At 43.4% G+C, this 18640-nt stretch overlaps 1 protein-coding gene across 1 annotated transcript in view; it reads right to left on the reverse strand.

Moving 5' to 3' along the window:
• LOC122932012 (AP-1 complex subunit beta-1) overlaps positions 1-18640 on the reverse strand; it is a 125627-nt gene that overhangs the window by 67771 nt on the left and 39216 nt on the right. Inside the window, exons 4-5 of the mRNA XM_044286154.1 lie at positions 11437-11572; positions 10773-11018 (exon numbers count right to left, since the gene is read on the reverse strand). Of these exons, the coding sequence (XP_044142089.1) occupies positions 10773-11018; positions 11437-11572 (382 nt within the window). The remainder of the gene's footprint in view (positions 1-10772; positions 11019-11436; positions 11573-18640) is intronic.

Genomic DNA, 18640 nt, shown 5'->3' on the forward strand with positions numbered 1-18640 from the left:
GAGCAGCTTGGTGAAGTACATGGATTTGACCAGAGGTTCGTTTTTGTGTTTTATTTTTCGTCCCCATCTTCCTTGAGCCATAATTTTTTTTCTGTTCACATAGCTGTATGAGGGCTTATTTTTTGTGGGACAAGTTGTACTTTCTGGTTATTGTTGACTAATGTGTATATAAGATAATTATATGGCACTTACTAAAATAGCCTTTGTCGAAATTCTGCACCATTTTCTGTATTTTATAAGGAACACAATGTCTGTTGTGCTGTCCACACAGAGGTCTTGTCCATAAAATGGCTGCTGATGGATGGTCATGTGACCAGGCAGATCACCTCCATGTGATGCCGCCTCCATTCATCCACACTGCTCCTGCACTAAACTCCTAACAGAACAAGTGCAGATGGCAGGGGCAATGTCTCTGAATGGAGGAGACATCACACGGAGGTGTTTGCCTGGTCACATGACCCTCCATAAGCAGCCATTTTATGGACAGGGCCTCTGTGTTGACAGTACAATAGACTTTGTGAACGTTATGCAATATAGCAAATGGTGCAGAATTTCAACAAAGACTTTATTAGTAAGTGCCATATAATCATGTTATATACATTTTGGTCAACAATAACCAGAAAGTGGCCAACCCCTTTAATATGGCATACAATGTTTGAAACAGCGGAGACCCGCTAGCCATGACGCCCGCTGCACGCGCGCGAGTGGCCTCCCTGTTTACCCATCACCGTACCTATATGGTGCTGGTAGCAAACGGGTTAATGAACTTCAAGGGGACAACCCTTGGAATCTATCAGACATTTGAGATCTAACCTGTCAATATGCCATAAAAGTTCCAGGCGGGACAACCCCTTTAAAGAGTGTCTGTCAGTAAGATCATGCCTTTGTCACTCACGCAACTGCCGACTTTGCTCACTTGAATAAAATGTTGCCTATTTCTAGTAAATCTGTGGCTCCACTGAAGAGAACTTCAACTTTTAATCAATATGAAAATTGATTGTTAAATGCACTGAGGGCATTGCCACTCTAGTCCTTTCTCTGCCCAGCCCATCACTCAAAAGTGCTTGTTGCTCCAAATTCCCAGTTACTTGTGAATCTGCCACAAACAGAGTACAACCGCACTGTCATCTGAGGGCAATTTTACATAAACTGGGCTAAGCTGTTAGTGTAAGGCACCGTTCACACATGACATGCTCCAATACAATACATGCTATTAATTACAATATGTGAATACATTGAAATGATTCCACAAATTATAGAACATGTCCTATTCTGGTCCTTTTATTGAAAGAGAACAGTTCTTCCTATTAATGGGAGTGAGAAATGTGTAGTGCACAAGGAAAGTATCCATATTTTGTGCATCCATGGTTTGCGAACCAAAATACGGACATGGTTGTGTGCATGAGACCTCAAGAGAATCTGTCACCATATCATGTTACCCTCCCCCCTCCTTTCTAATACCACTGCAGTATAGCTGGGAGAGCCTTTTTGTAAACTCAACTTCTAAGGCTACTTTCACACTAGCGTTTTTGCTGGATCCGGCAGGGTTCAGCAAAAACGCTTGCTTCCGCTACTGATAATACAACTGTCTGCATCCGTTATGAACGGATCCGGTTGTATTATCTGTAACATAGCCAAGACGGATCCGTAATGAACTCCATTGAAAGTCAATAGGGGACAGATCCGTTTTCTATTGTGTCAAAGAAAGCGGATCCGTCCCCCATTGACTTTCAATGGAGTTCATGACGGATCCATCTTGACCATGATAAAGATAATACAACCGGATCCCATGCTGTGGTTTTCTCTCCGGTATGAGAACAGAATGCATTTTGGAACATTCCGTTCTGTTCAGTTGCGTTTTGTCCCCACTGACAATGAATGAATAAGGACAAAACCGAAGCGTTCTTTTCCGGTACCAAGACCCTATGACGGATCTCCATACTGGAAAATATTAACGCTAGTGTGAATGTAGCCTTACCCGTGCTGTGATCCCCTCAAGCTCTGATGAGTCCTACTAAGGATGTGCAGTCCTGTTATGCATACAGGCAGTACTGAGGCCCGCCCATCTGCTCTTATTATCAAGAGGTTGGGCAGAGTGCAGGGAACATGTGGTTCCTTTTTAAAGGCTATGTACACTTTTGGGGGCAATTTTTTTTATTATTATTGCATTATACTTATTTTGAGCTAAAAATATTTTTTTCAATTGGTACTTATTAATGACATTGAATCGTATTTTGTGTACAGAGCTGACATGCAATACCAGTTGCCTGTGGATTTTCTGTCTTTTCCGTCACCTGAGGAGCAGAGGGACTCCTTATCTCTGCTCTCTGACATTATAAGCACTCATTACGGCTCAGTTCTTATCTTACTGATAAGAATGTGGCTTAAGTAAGTGTTTATAACCTTTTAGTAGTTTAGAGATAAAGGTTATTAGATGACAGCACAAAGTGAAATTACAAGTCACACAGCTAGAAAAAACAGTTAAAGGGGTTCTGCACTTTCAATTAACTGATGATCTATCCTCTGGATAGATCATCAGCTTCTGATCGGCGGGGGTCCGACACCCGGGACCCCCGCCGATCAGCTGTTTGAGAAGGCAGCGGCGCTCCAGGAGCGCCGCGGCCTTCCCACTGTTTACCGCCGGGCCGCCCGCCCACTGACGTCACGACTTGTATCAACTACAGTGGGCGCGGCTAAGCTCTGTTCACTTGAATGGAGCTTAGCCGCGCCCACTGTAGTTGATACAAGTCGTGACGTCAGTGGGCGGGCGGCCGGCCCGGCGGTAAACAGTGAGAAGGCCGCGGCGCTCCTAGAGCGCCGCTGCCTTCTCAAACAGCTTATCGGCGGGGGTCCCGGGTGTTGGACCCCCGCCGATCAGAAGCTGATGATCTATCCAGAGGATAGATCATCAGTTAATTGAAAGTGCAGAACCCCTTTAACCCTTTGTGACTGAACAGCTCAATATTTTTAATAAAGGCCATTTAAAAAATATGATTTTTAGCCAAAAATACTGTATTTTCCGTATAAGACGACTGGGCGTATAAGACGACCCCCAACTTTTCCAGTTAAAATATAGGGTTTGGGCTATACTTGCCGTATAAGACTACCCCTCCAATGCTATTTACTTTGGCATCAAGATCTGCAGGTAATTGTTGTGCAATTTTCGTCTTTTGCCTTAGTACCATAATATGCCTTTCCAATAATCTAGTACACCAGGATACAGTGGCCTTAAATCTGTGGCTGTGATCTGGGTTACATTTGGCCCACTGAAGTGCAAACAAACGTATTTCACGTGTCACTACATAACCGTTTTGGTGATGCTAATTCACCATGTCTGCTACATGTTTTTTGAGTTCTGGCCAATGTGGGGTGCATCTTCTTAATGCACACTTAACCCTTTGCATACTCTTTTTTAATTTGCTTTCCAGTCCCGAACCATCTTTTCTGTTACTCCATATTGTCTTGCAGCAGCGCAGTTATTATCTTCCATGGCAAAGTTTACAACTTTAAAGGGAACCTGTCACCGGGATTTTGTGTATAGAGCTGAGGACATGGGCTGCTAGATGGCCGCTAGCACATCTGCAATACCCAGTCCCCATAGCTCTTTGTGCTTTCATTGTGTAAAAAAAAACGATTTGATACATATGCAAATTAACGTGAGATAAGTCCTGTCCCTGACTCAACCTGAGATGAGTCCTGTACGTGAGATGAGTCAGGGACAGGACTCATCTCACGTTAATTTGCATATGTATCAAATCAGGTTTTTTTTACACAATAAAAGCACACAGAGCTATGGGGACTGGGTATTGCAGATGTGCTAGAGGCCATCTAGCAACCCATGTCCTCAGCTCTTTACACAAAATCCCGGTGACAGGTTCCCTTTAAGTTTAAAACTGGCTTCATATTTCTTTCTTCTTGCTGGTAGAGCCATAATGGGGTCTTGACTGTTAGCCATTTGTATCCTGTACTGTATGTACCGGTACAGATACTGGTGCTGCACCGCATGTACAGATACTGGTGCTGCACCGCATGTACAGATACTGGTGCTGCACCGCATGTACAGATACTGGTGCTGCACCGCATGTACAGATACTGGTGCTGCACCGCATGTACAGATACTGGTGCTGCACCGCATGTACAGATACTGGTGCTGCACCGCATGTACAGATACTGGTGCTGCACCGCATGTACAGATACTGGTGCTGCACCGCATGTACAGATACTGGTGCTGCACCGCATGTACAGATACTGGTGCTGCACCGCATGTACAGATACTGGTACTGCACCGCATGTACAGATACTGGTGCTGCACCGCATGTACAGATACTGGTGCTGCACCTCATGTACAGATACTGGTGCTGCACCTCATGTACAGATACTGGTGCTGCACCGCATGTACAGATACTGGTGCTGCACCGCATGTACAGATACTGGTGCTGCACCGCATGTACAGATACTGGTGCTGCACCGCATGTACAGATACTGGTGCTGCACCGCATGTACAGATACTGGTGCTGCACTGCATGTACAGATACTGGTGCTGCACTGCATTTTTCACCACAGATAAGATGCACACCAAACTTCCTTAGAGATCTGCCGTTCCAACATTAGAATTGGCTGAAGTGCAGATGCTCCTGCTTCCCCCGCCTTCCCTCAGAATCGCCAATCCAACCCAGTATACAACAACCAGCCAATCACGGCAAGCGATGTACCGGTATTTTCTGTGCACACTTCATACAAAGCCTGCTAGGATTGGGTGGGTCAGCTCTCCCTGCCTGCCCAGCCCTCCCTGACTTTAGGACGATCTGAGCGGTAGTACGCAATGAGATACTGCCGGCATGAGAAAACCACTGAGAGCAGGGAGAGGGGGCTGCTTTAGGAGCGGCTGGCCGGGATGCAGCGCACGGTGGCTCAGCTAGAGGGCGCCTGTCCCTGAAGCTGGAGAAGGACAGCTTCTCCAGTCCGGCTAGGAAGTAAGTTTCAGCACGCCGTATACCGGTATATAAGACGACACCCGGCGTATAAGACGACCCGCGACTTTGAGAAGATTTTCATGTGTTAAAAAGTAGTCTTATACGCAGGAAAATACAAGTTAAATGCAATCATAAAAAAATGTGACTGCAAAGGAGTACATAGCCCTTAAGCTAACTGTGGGGGAATGCAAGTTAATTTGACTAAAAGAAATACAGATTTAGAATCAGTGTCCTTCAAGCTATGCTTGGCAGTTTGATGGGGTTATAGGTGGTGAAAGATTCCCTTTAAAGCTCCCAATTTCTTACTGTGTGGCACTACACAACACTCCTAAACTGGAGGTGGGCACTGGCAGCCTGTGGGCATTACTCAGGCAAAAACAGCGAAGCTTGAGTAGATAGAGCAGGATGAATAAGAGCAGGGACATCAGGCTGCTTTGTTGCTGTCACAGGGTAATTGGGAAATTAACTGAGTGTGTAACGCAGCTAATGAGGTGTAATATGCTTCTGATTAATAGGAATCTTCCACTTACCAACCTATTAAAACAAAACAAGTGTGGGCTTGGGCAAAGAAATCCGGATAGAAACATGTGTTAATACGAAATGGCGAGGTCAGGAAAACATAACAAAATGGTGAAAGCAAACGATGCTAGGCTTATAAGGAAATCTTGCATGGCGAGGCAGTGGTTAAGTTCAGAGCCGCCCAGTATGCCCATGCTATTTCACAGCAACATAGCAAGAGTTGTCAGTTTGCATCAAGTCACTGTGGTCACCAAGCAGCATATGCCCTGTTCTGCCGATCTGTGGAGATATCTCCCTATACAATTATCCTGAATGAGCAGGTCAGGCTCTTGGAATCTCGCGCAGTGTACGATAATTCCCATTACAGATGGCAATATTTTACCACCTTTTCCCTTATGAAATAAAAAAGCGGAATTTCAAGGTTTATCAAGTAATTCTACTGTTTACTCCCTATGCAAAGGGATCTGTGCTTTCACACGTAGGTATTTGTTGGGGTTTTTAAGCATTTTTGCCCCTGGGTTTTTGATGCATTTTGATTTTTTTTGCAGTTAAAACACCAGCTCCAGATGTTAGCTGAAGGTCTATGGGAAATATGAAACACTGTTTTCTGCCGCTGACACCTTTGTTTATTAGGTGGTGTTTTTGGTCTTTCTGGTTTCATTTCATTCAGGAGTGCTTGGTGGTTTTTTTCAGGCATTTCCACATGACTTTCTATATAGATGAGTGAAGACACCACTAGTGGGAAAACATACAGGCCCAGATATACTAATCCTATAGATGGAATAAGCTTAGACGGGCAGTCTAGACCTTTATCACAGGGGCTCAGGCTGGATGATAAATCAGGGATAGACACTTTTCTCTGACTCTATACCAACTATTGGTTGGATTACATGGACAGACTTTTATGCCAAAATTAAGCCAAAATTTAGATGTAAAAATGGTGCATCCTTGGCCCCAGCCACCGTCCTGTGAAGCTCCAACCACTTACCACTAAGCCCACCTGATTTTCAAGCCCGTCATGAAGAATGTGTAGAAACCCTGGATGTGCCAAATTGTGCCATTTTTTAGACAGATTTTTGGGCAAAAAACAGCATGGCAAAAAACAGGTGCTCAAAAAAAAAAAAAAAAAAAGTGGTTATTCTGCCAGGTTTCCAAAGTGAAAATGTTGTCTAATGGTCCATTCAGACGCCCACTAGTGTTTTGAGGTCCACAAAAGGAAGATCTGCAAAACACGGAAACCGGACGTGCTCCATCTTTCCCCGCAAAACAGAACTATGGATGCAGACAGCCCGCAGTGTGCTGTCCCCCATCTTTTGTGGCCCTATTGAAATGAAAGGGTCCGCACCAGTCCCACAAAACGGATGCAGACCCTGAACTACGGACATCTGAATGGACCCTTACAACCTCTACTTTTTAAAACCAGCAAAAATTTAACAAAATTAAACTGCTTCTGTGGGTTGCTATGACCGTGGTCCTGCGAGAGTGCAGTTTTCAGATATACAGAGGAATAAAGGCTATCAACAACTACTAATATTTCATGTATATTGAGAATACGCACCCTCAGGTTGACGCTCTATAACAAGCATAATGGCCCTGGACACATTGTGCATTTACATGTCATGTGCATGAAGCTTTCCCATAAATCCCTCTTTTACAACACTCTCCTCTGAAACAAAGCGGTTTATATCGGTGTTTATTCCTTAAAGTAGAAAAAACGGACTTGAGTTTTACCAGGATGGAATCACCTGGAGGGAAGTAGTGAAGTTGCCAGGCAACCAATAAACACTGCCCTCACCCCGTGTATCACTTCATGCAGAGTCATCTAGAGCAGAGATAGAACGTTGCTAGGCAACCGGCTGCAGATGCATGCAAAAACAACAGAAACCACAGGCCAAATGTGCCAAAACCTATTCCAGTCTACTTAGCTTGAGGAACAGAATCAACAGTATCACAATAAAGCAGTCTGGAGCAGAGCGTCAGAAATCGTACACCGATTCGTACGTGAAATTAACAAAAACTAGAAGCCACAACATGTTATAGGGCAGGAGGAGCTGAGCAGATTGATGTATAGTTTGATAGGAAAGTATAACTTATAGTTATAATTAAATTATGATTATTTAAGCTCTCATCACGCAGGTGTCACGGATGTAGTAGGGGAGAACACCAAAAGACAACATGAAGGAAGGGAAAAGACACTAGGCCTCACCGCTAGGGAAGGAAAAGGGTCACCACCCTTTAAAACCCTGTTCCTGGCCCTAACTCCTATCCGTATGGGGGCACCTCTCGATGGTAGAGATGCCCATACACAGGAATCTAGAAAACCCTGGTGGCCCTCGGATGCCCTAATGGTCATGACAGGGCAGAGACTACCCGCTCCTTCCCTGGTGAAGGAACCAGCATCTCGCTGAGGCCTAGTAAACAAAATACAACAAACGGAACACTTAACTTCTGAGGCTCGATGGATGATGAATGAACAGGACTTCAACAAGATCCACACTCCAGCTCTTCCAAAAACCACATTAAGCTATCCAGAGCAAGGAGTGATGGGTAAAGTCAGGCTAAATAGGGGGAGGTAAAGGTCACATGATCCACACCTGAACAGGAGGTGTGGACATACAAGCAACACAAAGACAAAGTGAAACCAAAACCAAAAGAGTCCATCAGATCACTGATGTGCAGATAATCTTTCAGACCTTCTAAAACCTGTCACCGGTGTGACAGCAGGTGGTTCTATCAGTGACTGGCCACAGACATAACAAAATAGCTGTCAATCACTGATTGGGGCTGCCCACTGGACTCCTGAGCATAGAAAGAGCAATCATTTATATGAAACTAGTTATACTGAATCTTTTCCCTTAACACAATACATCAATCTTCTCAGCTCCTCCTGCTCTATAACATGCTGCCTGCAGATTACGCTGCATTTTCCTGGGGACAGGTTCACTTTAAAACAGAGAAACAAATGTAAATGTATCAGCTTACCAGTAACATCAATAAATCACCTAAAATAATACAAAATTACAAATAACTATATGTACCAAATGTTATACTGAGCATGTGTCATGTCTATCCAGGAACAGCTCTACCTTTTCCTACTAAAAACCTTTATACACACATAAATGAACATACAGAGTTGAGCACCTCACAATCCACTTTACCCAAATGATTTAGACTACTTTCACATCTGTGTTTTTGCTGTCCGGCATGGGACCTCAAAACCACAGCACGCTTCCATTTTATTAATACAACCAGCTGCATCCGTTCAGAACGTATCTGGTTATATTATATAGAAAACGAAGAAACCGGATCCTGCACTAAAATCACTGTAAGTCAATGGGCGCCAGTTCCGTTTTTTTTCTTGCCCGCTTGCAGCAGTTTTGTCTCCAGAATGGGAACACAACAAACCTGAACAGAATTCATTATGATGCACTCCGTTCTGGTTTGTAATGTCTTGTTCCCATTGACAATGAATAGGGACTAGTGTTGAGCGAACTTGTGTTTTAATTTGGCATCCAAGGTTCAGGTTATCAAAGAAACCAGTTATGGATTCCACTATCATAATAGAATTCCATGATGGCATGCACCGCGGAAGCCTATAAGTCTTCCATGGTATATGCCGTCATAGAATTCTCTTATGGTCTGTGGTAGCGGGATCCATAACAGGATTCTTCGAACCTTGGACGCAAAACATAAAATTCAAGTTTGCTCAAAACTAATGGGGACAGAACTGATTCATTATGCTGCGATTTTGAGAGCCTGTGCCAACTCTCAAAACCGGACAACAAAACGCAGATGTGAAAGTATCCCTACTTTCCAAAAATAATATCATTGTTTACATGAGCTAGGAAAGATCCGGCAGTGGAGCCAATAGAGTAACCTTTTGGCCTAAGTCGGGCTGTATATGTTAGTGTACCCTTTTTCTACTGCATGGAATAGGGCAGTCTGCAGCACATAAAGGCAATATGCAAGGCGATGGGCGACAAATGCCACAGAGACAGTACATGATTATGGATGTAACATCACTGAGCACTTGTCCAAATACTGGCATTACTGGGACACAACAAATATTATTTTCTTTTACATTACTCTTTGAAGGGCTTGTTTAGTGTGACCCCCAGCATGGCTGGACCCATGGTGGTAACCATATATACCTGATCCCTGCCACTGGCTTCCAGCTCCATTGCTTCCCTGGAGGTCCTGGGTTGCCCCGGGTCAACATTCAGTTTAACGTGGGTCACGTGACAGCTGCAGCCAATGAATGGCTGCAGTGGTCATATCACCCATTCATTATGTGACCCAGTGACAGGTCACCGCTGCAGTCGTTGGCTGTAGCAGTCACATGACCCACGTCAAACTGAATGTTGATGCAGGGAGACCTGGGATCTGCAGGGCCAGTGGGGCAGAAATGGAGGCAGAAGTAGTAGGGATCAGATAAGCTTGATTACCAGTGCGGGTCTAGCCAAGCTGGGGGGGGAGTTTCCCAGGGAAGAACTAGACCTTTACATCATGCCATTTGGTGGATTTGTTCAAATCATGGTAAATGCCTTTAAAATGTATGTTCCCCTTCTGGAAATCAAAACTCATCAGGAAGGAAATTGCAAATACCATATACAGCTGGTACTTTGCGTTCTTCTAAGATGGCCAGGGCACCAGTGGTCATCGGCTTTTATTGTACAAGAAACACCGCATATACAGTCCAAACAAATGTATAAAATCAGAAAGGTGAAAGAAAGAGCAGAGAGAAGATATGAAGAAGGGTGGCAAGCTGGTCGGTCCTACATGAAAAAATGTATATACGTGGAGGAAAAATGAAGAGCATATACTGTATAAGGCCACCTGCACACGAACTAGTGCGCCTCGTGGCCGTCCTGCGGCCCGAAAATTGCGGGACGCAATGCACGAACACTGACCATGGGACAGCCGCAACGGATTACGGACCCATTCAATTTAATAGGTCCGCGATCTGCCCGTTCCGCAAAAAGATAGGACATGTTCTATTTTTTTGCGGAACGGAATACAGAACGAAACCCCACGGAAGCACTATGCAGTGCTTCTGTAGGGTCCGTTCCGCATCTCCGGATTTGCGGACCCATTCAAGTCAATGGGTCCGCATCCGTGATGCGGAATGCACACGGAACGATGCCCGTGTATTGCAGATCAGCATATGCGGTCCGCAATACGGCAACGGGACACCTATGGTCGTGTGCAATAGGCCTAGTAAATAAAAATGGTTTAAAATGATAGGAGTGATAAGACCAAGGAGAATAACACAGGTCTTACCATTGGGTTAGAGTCTGCTATCAGATCCCGCAATGAGTCCAAGAAGCCCTGATCTTCTACCATCTGCGCATTGATGTCATGAAGCTTGGCCACACATACAGCTGCTGTCTTGCGCACATATGGATCTTCATCCTTTAGGCACTTGCGCAGTGGCTCGCAGAGGTACTCTGTGATCTTGTCTACACGGATGCATCCCATAGTACGAACAGCCAAAGCTCGAATCAAAGGGTTAGGGTCTTCACAATCCTATTAAAAACAATAATCTGGTCACTGCAAGAACTGTCGGAAAACTTAGAAGGCTGGGTCTACACGTTGACTTTGGCTGTGACAAGCATTGTAAAAGTTCCCCTGCATAATAGAAGTGAAAGGGGACTCAATGCGACTCAAGTCACTGAAACTCCAGAATCGCAGACATTCCAGCAGTGTTGGATTCTTGGTGATTCTGGGGTCACAGCAACCTGACCACAGCAAATTATAGACGATCTATAATCACGCAACGCAGAATTATACTGTCTGCATAACTAATAAAGAATAATTTAGCTAATATGTGGAGGGTCCCAAGCAGGGTACTTCTCTACATGATGTCACTATACATTCCAATCAGGTAATTATTTCTTATTGGAAGTGATGGACATATAGAAATATAGTAGAAGGCAGCGGCTACCTTGACAAAGCTGTTGACGGCCATTATAGCCATGTCTGGCTGGCTCTTGGCATAGTTCATTAGGTAGAGGTACACAAGCTTCTTCAGTTCCAGGTTGTCAGTCTGCATACAATTCACCACGTCTGGAAACAAAGAACTGCAGTACAGAAAAACAAAAACAGGAACATAGGGGTTATTCATATACAGAGACCAGAGAACGTTCCTGAATAGACTGCAAAGTATTCACATTTCAGAGCGCTGCTAAGGGACATTTCTGCCCAAGTTTTCTAGTATAAATATGCGATTTTCCTAAATAAACTAGATTAGAAAAATGTTCCCTAATTCTACGCCTTTTAAAGCTCATTTTCCAAACAGCAGGGAAAAAGCTCACTTATGGCTGACAAGGGTACTTAATAACAGGTTCCATGGTAGCTTAAACCAAGTCAGGTGTACCCCATGCCCCGTGGAGTCCCCCTGAAATGAACAGAGCGGCTGGTCAGGAATGCACTCGGCCACTCCGTTCATTTCTATGAGAGTTCCAGAAATAGCTCAGTACAGCACGCAATTCCGAGTAGACGCTCCGTTTTTTTTGCCTCCCACAGGATACAGGGCCCCTGTCCTCAGTGGGCATCCTAGCCGTAGAACCCCCACCAATCTAATAGTTATCCCCCTATCCTGTGGATACGGGATAACTTTATATAACTGGAATACCCCTTTGATTCTGGGCCAGAAACAACAGTCCGGACTGATTCTCTGTACAAACCCCACTACAAGGGGATGCTGTGCAGTGGTGAAAGCAGGCCGCCGTAATCAGTTTATTTTGCTGAACAGTGGCTGTTCTGGAGGCAGCCGTCATTAGATAGTGGCATCTTAAAAGGAACCTGTCATCATAAAAATGCGAAATAATCTGCAGGAAGCATGTTATAGAGCAGGAGGAGCTGAGCAGACTGATATATAGTTTTACGGAAAAAGATTCAGTACAGCTTGTTTTTCATTAATTTAAATTCCTGCTCATTCTGGGCTTTAGGCTACATTCACACCACCGAATGTGTTTTGCAGTCCGCAAATTGCGTATATGCAAAACACGGATACCGCCGGGGATGTTTCGCATTTTGCGGACAGCACATGGTCAGCGCTTTACAGAAAATGCCTATTCTTGTCTTGCAGACAAGAATAGGACATGCTCTATCTTTTTTGTGGGGCCGCGGAACGGAACTGCGGATGTGGACAGCACATGGCGCAATTTTGCCGACCCATTCATACCGTCGTGTGAATAAGCCCTTAAAGTCAAGGTTGCAGTCCTATCAGTGACTGACAGCTCTCTCTGTGTACACAGTCATAGAGGGGAGGCTGTTAATCACTGATAGGACCGTCTGCTTCACTGCAAAGCCCAGAATAAGCAGGAATTTAAAGGGGTTGTGTCCCTTCAGCGAATAGCATTTATTATGTAGAGAAAGTTAATACAAGGCACTTACTAATGTATTATTGTCCATATTGCCTCCTTTGCTGGCTAGATTCATTTTTCCATCACATTATACACTGCTCGTTTCCATGGTTACGACCAACCACCCTGCAATCCATCAGCGATGGCCGTGCTTGCACACTATAGAAAAAAAAAAATGCACCAACCTATGTGAACTCCCATGGTCCTGGCCACCAGAGGGGTCAGCACTTTTTGCTATAGTGTGCAAGCATGACCATCGCTGATAGATTGCAGGGTGGTCATAAACATGAAAACGAGCAGTGTATAATACGATGGAAAAATGAATACAGCCAGCAAAGGAAGCAATATGGACAATCATAATACATTAGTAAGTGCCTTGTATTAACTTTCTCTAAATGATAAATGCCACTTGCTGAAGTGAGACAACCCCTTTAAGTTAAAGAAAAACAAGTTATACTGAATCTTTTCCCACAAAACTGTATATAAATCTGCTCTGCTCCTCCTGCTCTATAACATGCTCCCTGCAGCTCGGACACCATGTTTAACGTGGCAGGCTCCCTTTAAATAATGGCAACTAAAATAAGCTCCAAAAGCCCCTGAAATGCAATGTTTCTTCTCAAAATGGAATGAAAAAAATTCTAGCAAAACTGGAGTATCTTTACTATAATAATTTATAATGGAGACTTGGTGAACGTTCTATAACTTGTTCAGCTTAACCTACTTTCCAGTACATAGTTCCCCCGGGAATTATATGCATTTAAATGACATTCAGGCAACCAGCTCTTACTGCAAGATGTTATACAGTAATAAATCACCATGCAATAAGCTCCTATGTGCCCTCTAGTGGTGGCTGCAGGCAAACAGCTAGGCGCAGTGATGGCTAACCTCCGACACTCCAGCTGTGGTGAAACTACGACTCCCAGCATGCTCCATTCATTTCTATGGAGTTCTGAGAACAGCCACTCTGGTGTACATCTTGGGAGTTGTAGTTTTACCACAGCTGGAGGGACAGAGGTTAGCCATCATAGTGCTAGGGGTTTTTGGAGCTCTGTATCAAAAAACTATGGGGCACATTTATTAAGACTGAAGTTTTAGATGCTGGTCTTAATAAACCCTGCACTTGCGGTGGATCACTGAAGTTATGAAGAGGTGCCGGCCTCTACAGAACTTTGGCAGATCCTCCGCCACTTCTAAATTTAAGACAGCTTCCTAGCAGTCTTACATTTAGACCATTTTCTACGACTATAACAGGCGTATAAAAAAATTGTAAAATGAGACGGGCCTGCTGGCCCATCCCATTCTCCACCGCACATGGCGTTAGCGGGGAGAAGTCGCAAACTGCGACAGAAATACGCCTAATTTAGGTGTATTCCTGCTTAATAAATGACCCCATATGTATTTTTTTCTGTGCTAAAAATGAATCAACACAGAACTTTGGACATGAAAATGATATTATAGTAAGAGGTGAAAACATCCAAATTTTCTCTTTGCATTGCAGTCAACCAAAATGCTCTTGTGGAGTACCAGGGTTGGGAGCCCTCATACACCAGGCACAATGGCGGGTCCTAGCTGCTAAAAGGGGAAGATGGCTTGAAGTTGTTTAGATAGGGGAACGCAGTTTAGTTTCAGGTTACCAAGCAGAGTTCCTGCTGCAGGTCCTCTAAGGTAAGTTAGATACTGGCAGTCAGTATGCGTCTTGTTAGCTTGTCCTAGTATGACAAGTAGATGGTCTACAAGCAGTGGTCACAAATGTGAGGTTCCACAGCACCTTTTTTTTTTTTTTTTTATGTGGCATTTGGTCCTTTGTGGATAGACTTGAAGGCAATATCTATATAAACTATCCAAGACGATTTGGAAACCATGTCCAGCTTTATTTACATTGGATCCAGCCCCAAGCAGCAAGGCCTGGTCAGCATATGAGTTGAAGGGAACATTTTGTATAACAGTAAGTAGGATGCTCCCTCTAGTGGCAAGTTGCAGGTAGCCAGCAAGAAGGGGATTTAGACCTTTGAATCTGGAAAAGTGGGCTTTGACTGCTATAAAGATATGCTTAAGATCAGCACTTCTTTACTTAAAAAAAATCATATTGAAGGGCATGTCTACCTTTTAGATATTGATGTTTTTAAAGGGGTAGTCCACTTTATATTAACAGCCTATCCTATCAACACCTGACAACTCATACTGATCAGCTGGCTGCAGCAGGCACCAGCATTGGGTACATAACAATTGACAGAGGCATAAGTAGAAGGCTCTTTCCATAGTGTATAAATGAAAAAACCTGAAGTCATGCAATATTTGGCCATCATCCTCAAATCAGGGCTCCAGATGGCGACTAAAATGGTCCAAGAATGTACAAATTAAAGCCCTGAATTTAAGAAAAAAAATTCTCCCCCTGCGTCTAGCTGATGTGCTGTTTGCTAAGAATGCCTGCTGACCTGCCTTTGAAATAAAATTGCTGAATAGCTGTTTTTGTCACCTCGCCAACAGAAAACAATAGGATAAAAAGTGATGAAAGTCCACAAAATGATTCTAGTAAAAATGTCAACTCAATCCGCAAAATATACCGGCTCTGTAGATGGAAATATCAAAAAAGTTAGGCATGTCAGATTAGTCAGGACACGTTGATGCAAATCAACTGTTGATTTGTTCAAAGGTTTTTATTTTTCGAAATGTAATACACAACAAAAAGTACATACATTTGGTATCCCCATAATCGTACTGACGATTTTTCTATACTATATGATAAGTGAAACGGTGCTACCAAAAAGTACAACTCTCACTCCAAAAAACAAGCCTTTATATGGCTATGTGAATGAAAAAGTAAAAGAATTATGGCTTTTGGAAGACGGTGAAAAATAATGAAAACACAAAAGAAAAAACTGTCCGGGTCCTGAGGGCATTTTAAGCAGGAGGAGGAAGTCTGCTGTGAGTAAAGAGGGAGGTAGCTGAGCAGCGTGGTGTGCACAATGAGGCTCTGTTATTACCGGTAGTTCAGCTTGTGCCTGGTAACAGGGGTTTCTTTGAAATACAAGACATGAATGTACTATGGCAGGGATAATAGGATATAAGAGCTATCAGTCTGGGAATTAGTGGTGAGCAATGACTTTAGTACGCTAATCATTAGTGTACATATCTGGTTGGATGTACCAATTCTGTGTTGGGGTGCCAGCCTGCGTTGTTGGCGAATCAGTGATTAATGGGTGCTACCAACAAGAGAAACGGCAGTAAAGAACTAGAGAGATAGGGTGAGGCAGGGATACCAGAGATGTCAGTCATGTACACCCCACACTGGATGGCATATCATATACCAAGAGGGGGGTGGGCTGCCATACAGTAGTACTCCTGGAGTTTGTGTAGTAAAGCCACAGGCTTCTCATATTTGACCCCACAAGCTGGATGCTGGTAAACATTTGATATGGGGGGAGGGGAGTAACATGCTATTTCTTGAGCATACCTATGCAGTGTTGTAATTTTCCCATTGAAGTCAATGGTAAGCTGCTGGTGGGTTTTGAATATGGATTACTCTATTGAAAAACAGCAGATTGAGGGCTCATGCACACAACCGTATGTATTTTGCGGTCTGCAAAAAACGGATCCGCAAAAAAAGACGGATGATGTCCCTGTGAATTCCGTATTTTGCAGAATGGTACAGCTTGCCCCTAATAGAACAGTACTATCCTTGTCCGTAATGCTGACAATAATAGGACATGTTCTATTCTTTTGCGGAACGGACATACGGAAACTGAATGCACACAGAGTAACTTCCTTTTTTTTTTGCAGACCCACTAAAATGAATGGTTCCGCATACTGTCCGCCAGAAAAACAGAACGGACACTGAAAGAAAATACATTCGTGTGCATGAGCCTTGTACTGCAAAATCCACAGCAGATTTAACCACTTCAACCCCCCTAGCTGAAACCCCCTTAATGACCAGACCACTTTTTACACTTCTGCACTACACTACTTTCACCGTTTATTGCTCGGTCATACAACTTACCACCCAAATGAATTTTACCTCCTTTTCTTCTCACTAATAGAGCTTTCATTTGGTGGTATTTCATTGCTGCTGACATTTTTACTTTTTGTGTTACTAATCAAAATTTAACGATTTTTTTGCAAAAAAATTAAATTTTTCACTTTCAGTTGTAAAATTTAGCAAAAAAAAACCCCAAAAAAAACGACATCCATATATAAATTGTTCTACATGTCATTGATTAAAAAAAATGTTTGGGTAAAAGTTATAGCGTTTACAAACTATGGTACAAAAATGTGAATTTCCGCTTTTTGAAGCAGCTCTGACTTTCTGAGCACCTGTCATGTTTCCTGAGGTTCTACAATGCCCAGACAGTAGAAAAACCCCACAAATGACCCCATTTCGGAAAGTAGACACCCTAAGGTATTCGCTGATGGGAATAGTGAGTTCATAGAACTTTTTATTTTTTGTCACAAGTTAGCGGAAAATTATGATTTTTTTTTCTTACAAAGTCTCATATTCCACTAACTTGTGACAAAAAATAAAAACTTCCATGAACTCACTATGCCCATCACAAAATACCTTGGGGTGTCTTCTTTCCAAAATGGGGTCACTTGTGGGGTAGTTATAGGATATAACTATGATATGCATTTTAGGGGCCCAGATGCGTGAGAAGTAGTTTGAAATCAAAATCTGTAAAAAATGACCGGTGAAATCCGAAAGGTGCTCTTTGGAATGTGTGCCCCTTTGCCCACCTAGGCTGCAAAAAAGTGTCACACATCTGGTATCGCCGTACTCAGGAGAAGTTGGGGAATGTGTTTTGGGGTGTCATTTTACATATACCCATGCTGGGGGAGAGAAATATCTTGGCAAAAGACAACTTTTCCCATTTTTTTTATACAAAGTTGGCATTTGACCAAGATATTTATCTCACCCAGCATGGGTATATGAAAAATGACACCCCAAAACACATTCCCCAACTTCTCCTGAGTACGGTGATACCACATGTGTGACACTTTTTTGTAGCCTAGATGCGCAAAGCGGCCCAATTTCCTTTTAGGAGGGCATTTTTTGACATTTGGATCCCAGACTTCTTCTCACGCTTTCGGGCCCCTAAAATGCCATGGCAGTATAAATACCCCACATGTGACCAATTTGGAAAGAAGACACCCCAAGGTATTCAATGAAGTGCATGGCGAGTTCATAGAATTTTTTTTTTTTTTGGCACAAGTTAGCGGAAATTGATTTTTTTTTTGTATTTTCTCACAAAGTCTCCCTTTCCGCTAACTTGGGACAAAAATTTCAATCTTTCATGGACTCAATATGCCCCTCACGGAATACCTTGGGGTGCCTTCTTTCCGAAATGGGGTCACATGTGGGGTATTTATACTGCCCTGGCATTTTAGGGGCCCTAAAGCGTGAGAAGAAGTCTGGAATATAAATGTCTAAAAAATTTTACGCATTTGGATTCCGTGAGGGGTATGGTGAGTTCATGTGAGATTTTATTTTTTGACACAAGTTAGTGGAATATGAGACTTTGTAAGAAAAAAAAAAAATCTATTTCCGCTAACTTGTGCCAAAAAAAAAAGTCTAAATGGAGCCTTACAGGGGGTGATTAATGACAGGGGGGGTGATCAGGGAATCTATATGGGTGATCATCCCCCTGTCATTGATCACCCCCCTGTAAGGCTCCATTCAGACGTCCGTATGTATTTTGCGGATCCGATCCATGTATCCGTGGATCCGTAAAAATCATACGGACGTCTGAATGGAGCCTTACAGGGGGGTGATCAATGACAGGGGGGTGA

Source organism: Bufo gargarizans, chromosome 3, assembly GCF_014858855.1.
Source record: "Bufo gargarizans isolate SCDJY-AF-19 chromosome 3, ASM1485885v1, whole genome shotgun sequence".
NCBI classification, from domain to species: Eukaryota; Metazoa; Chordata; class Amphibia; order Anura; family Bufonidae; genus Bufo; species Bufo gargarizans.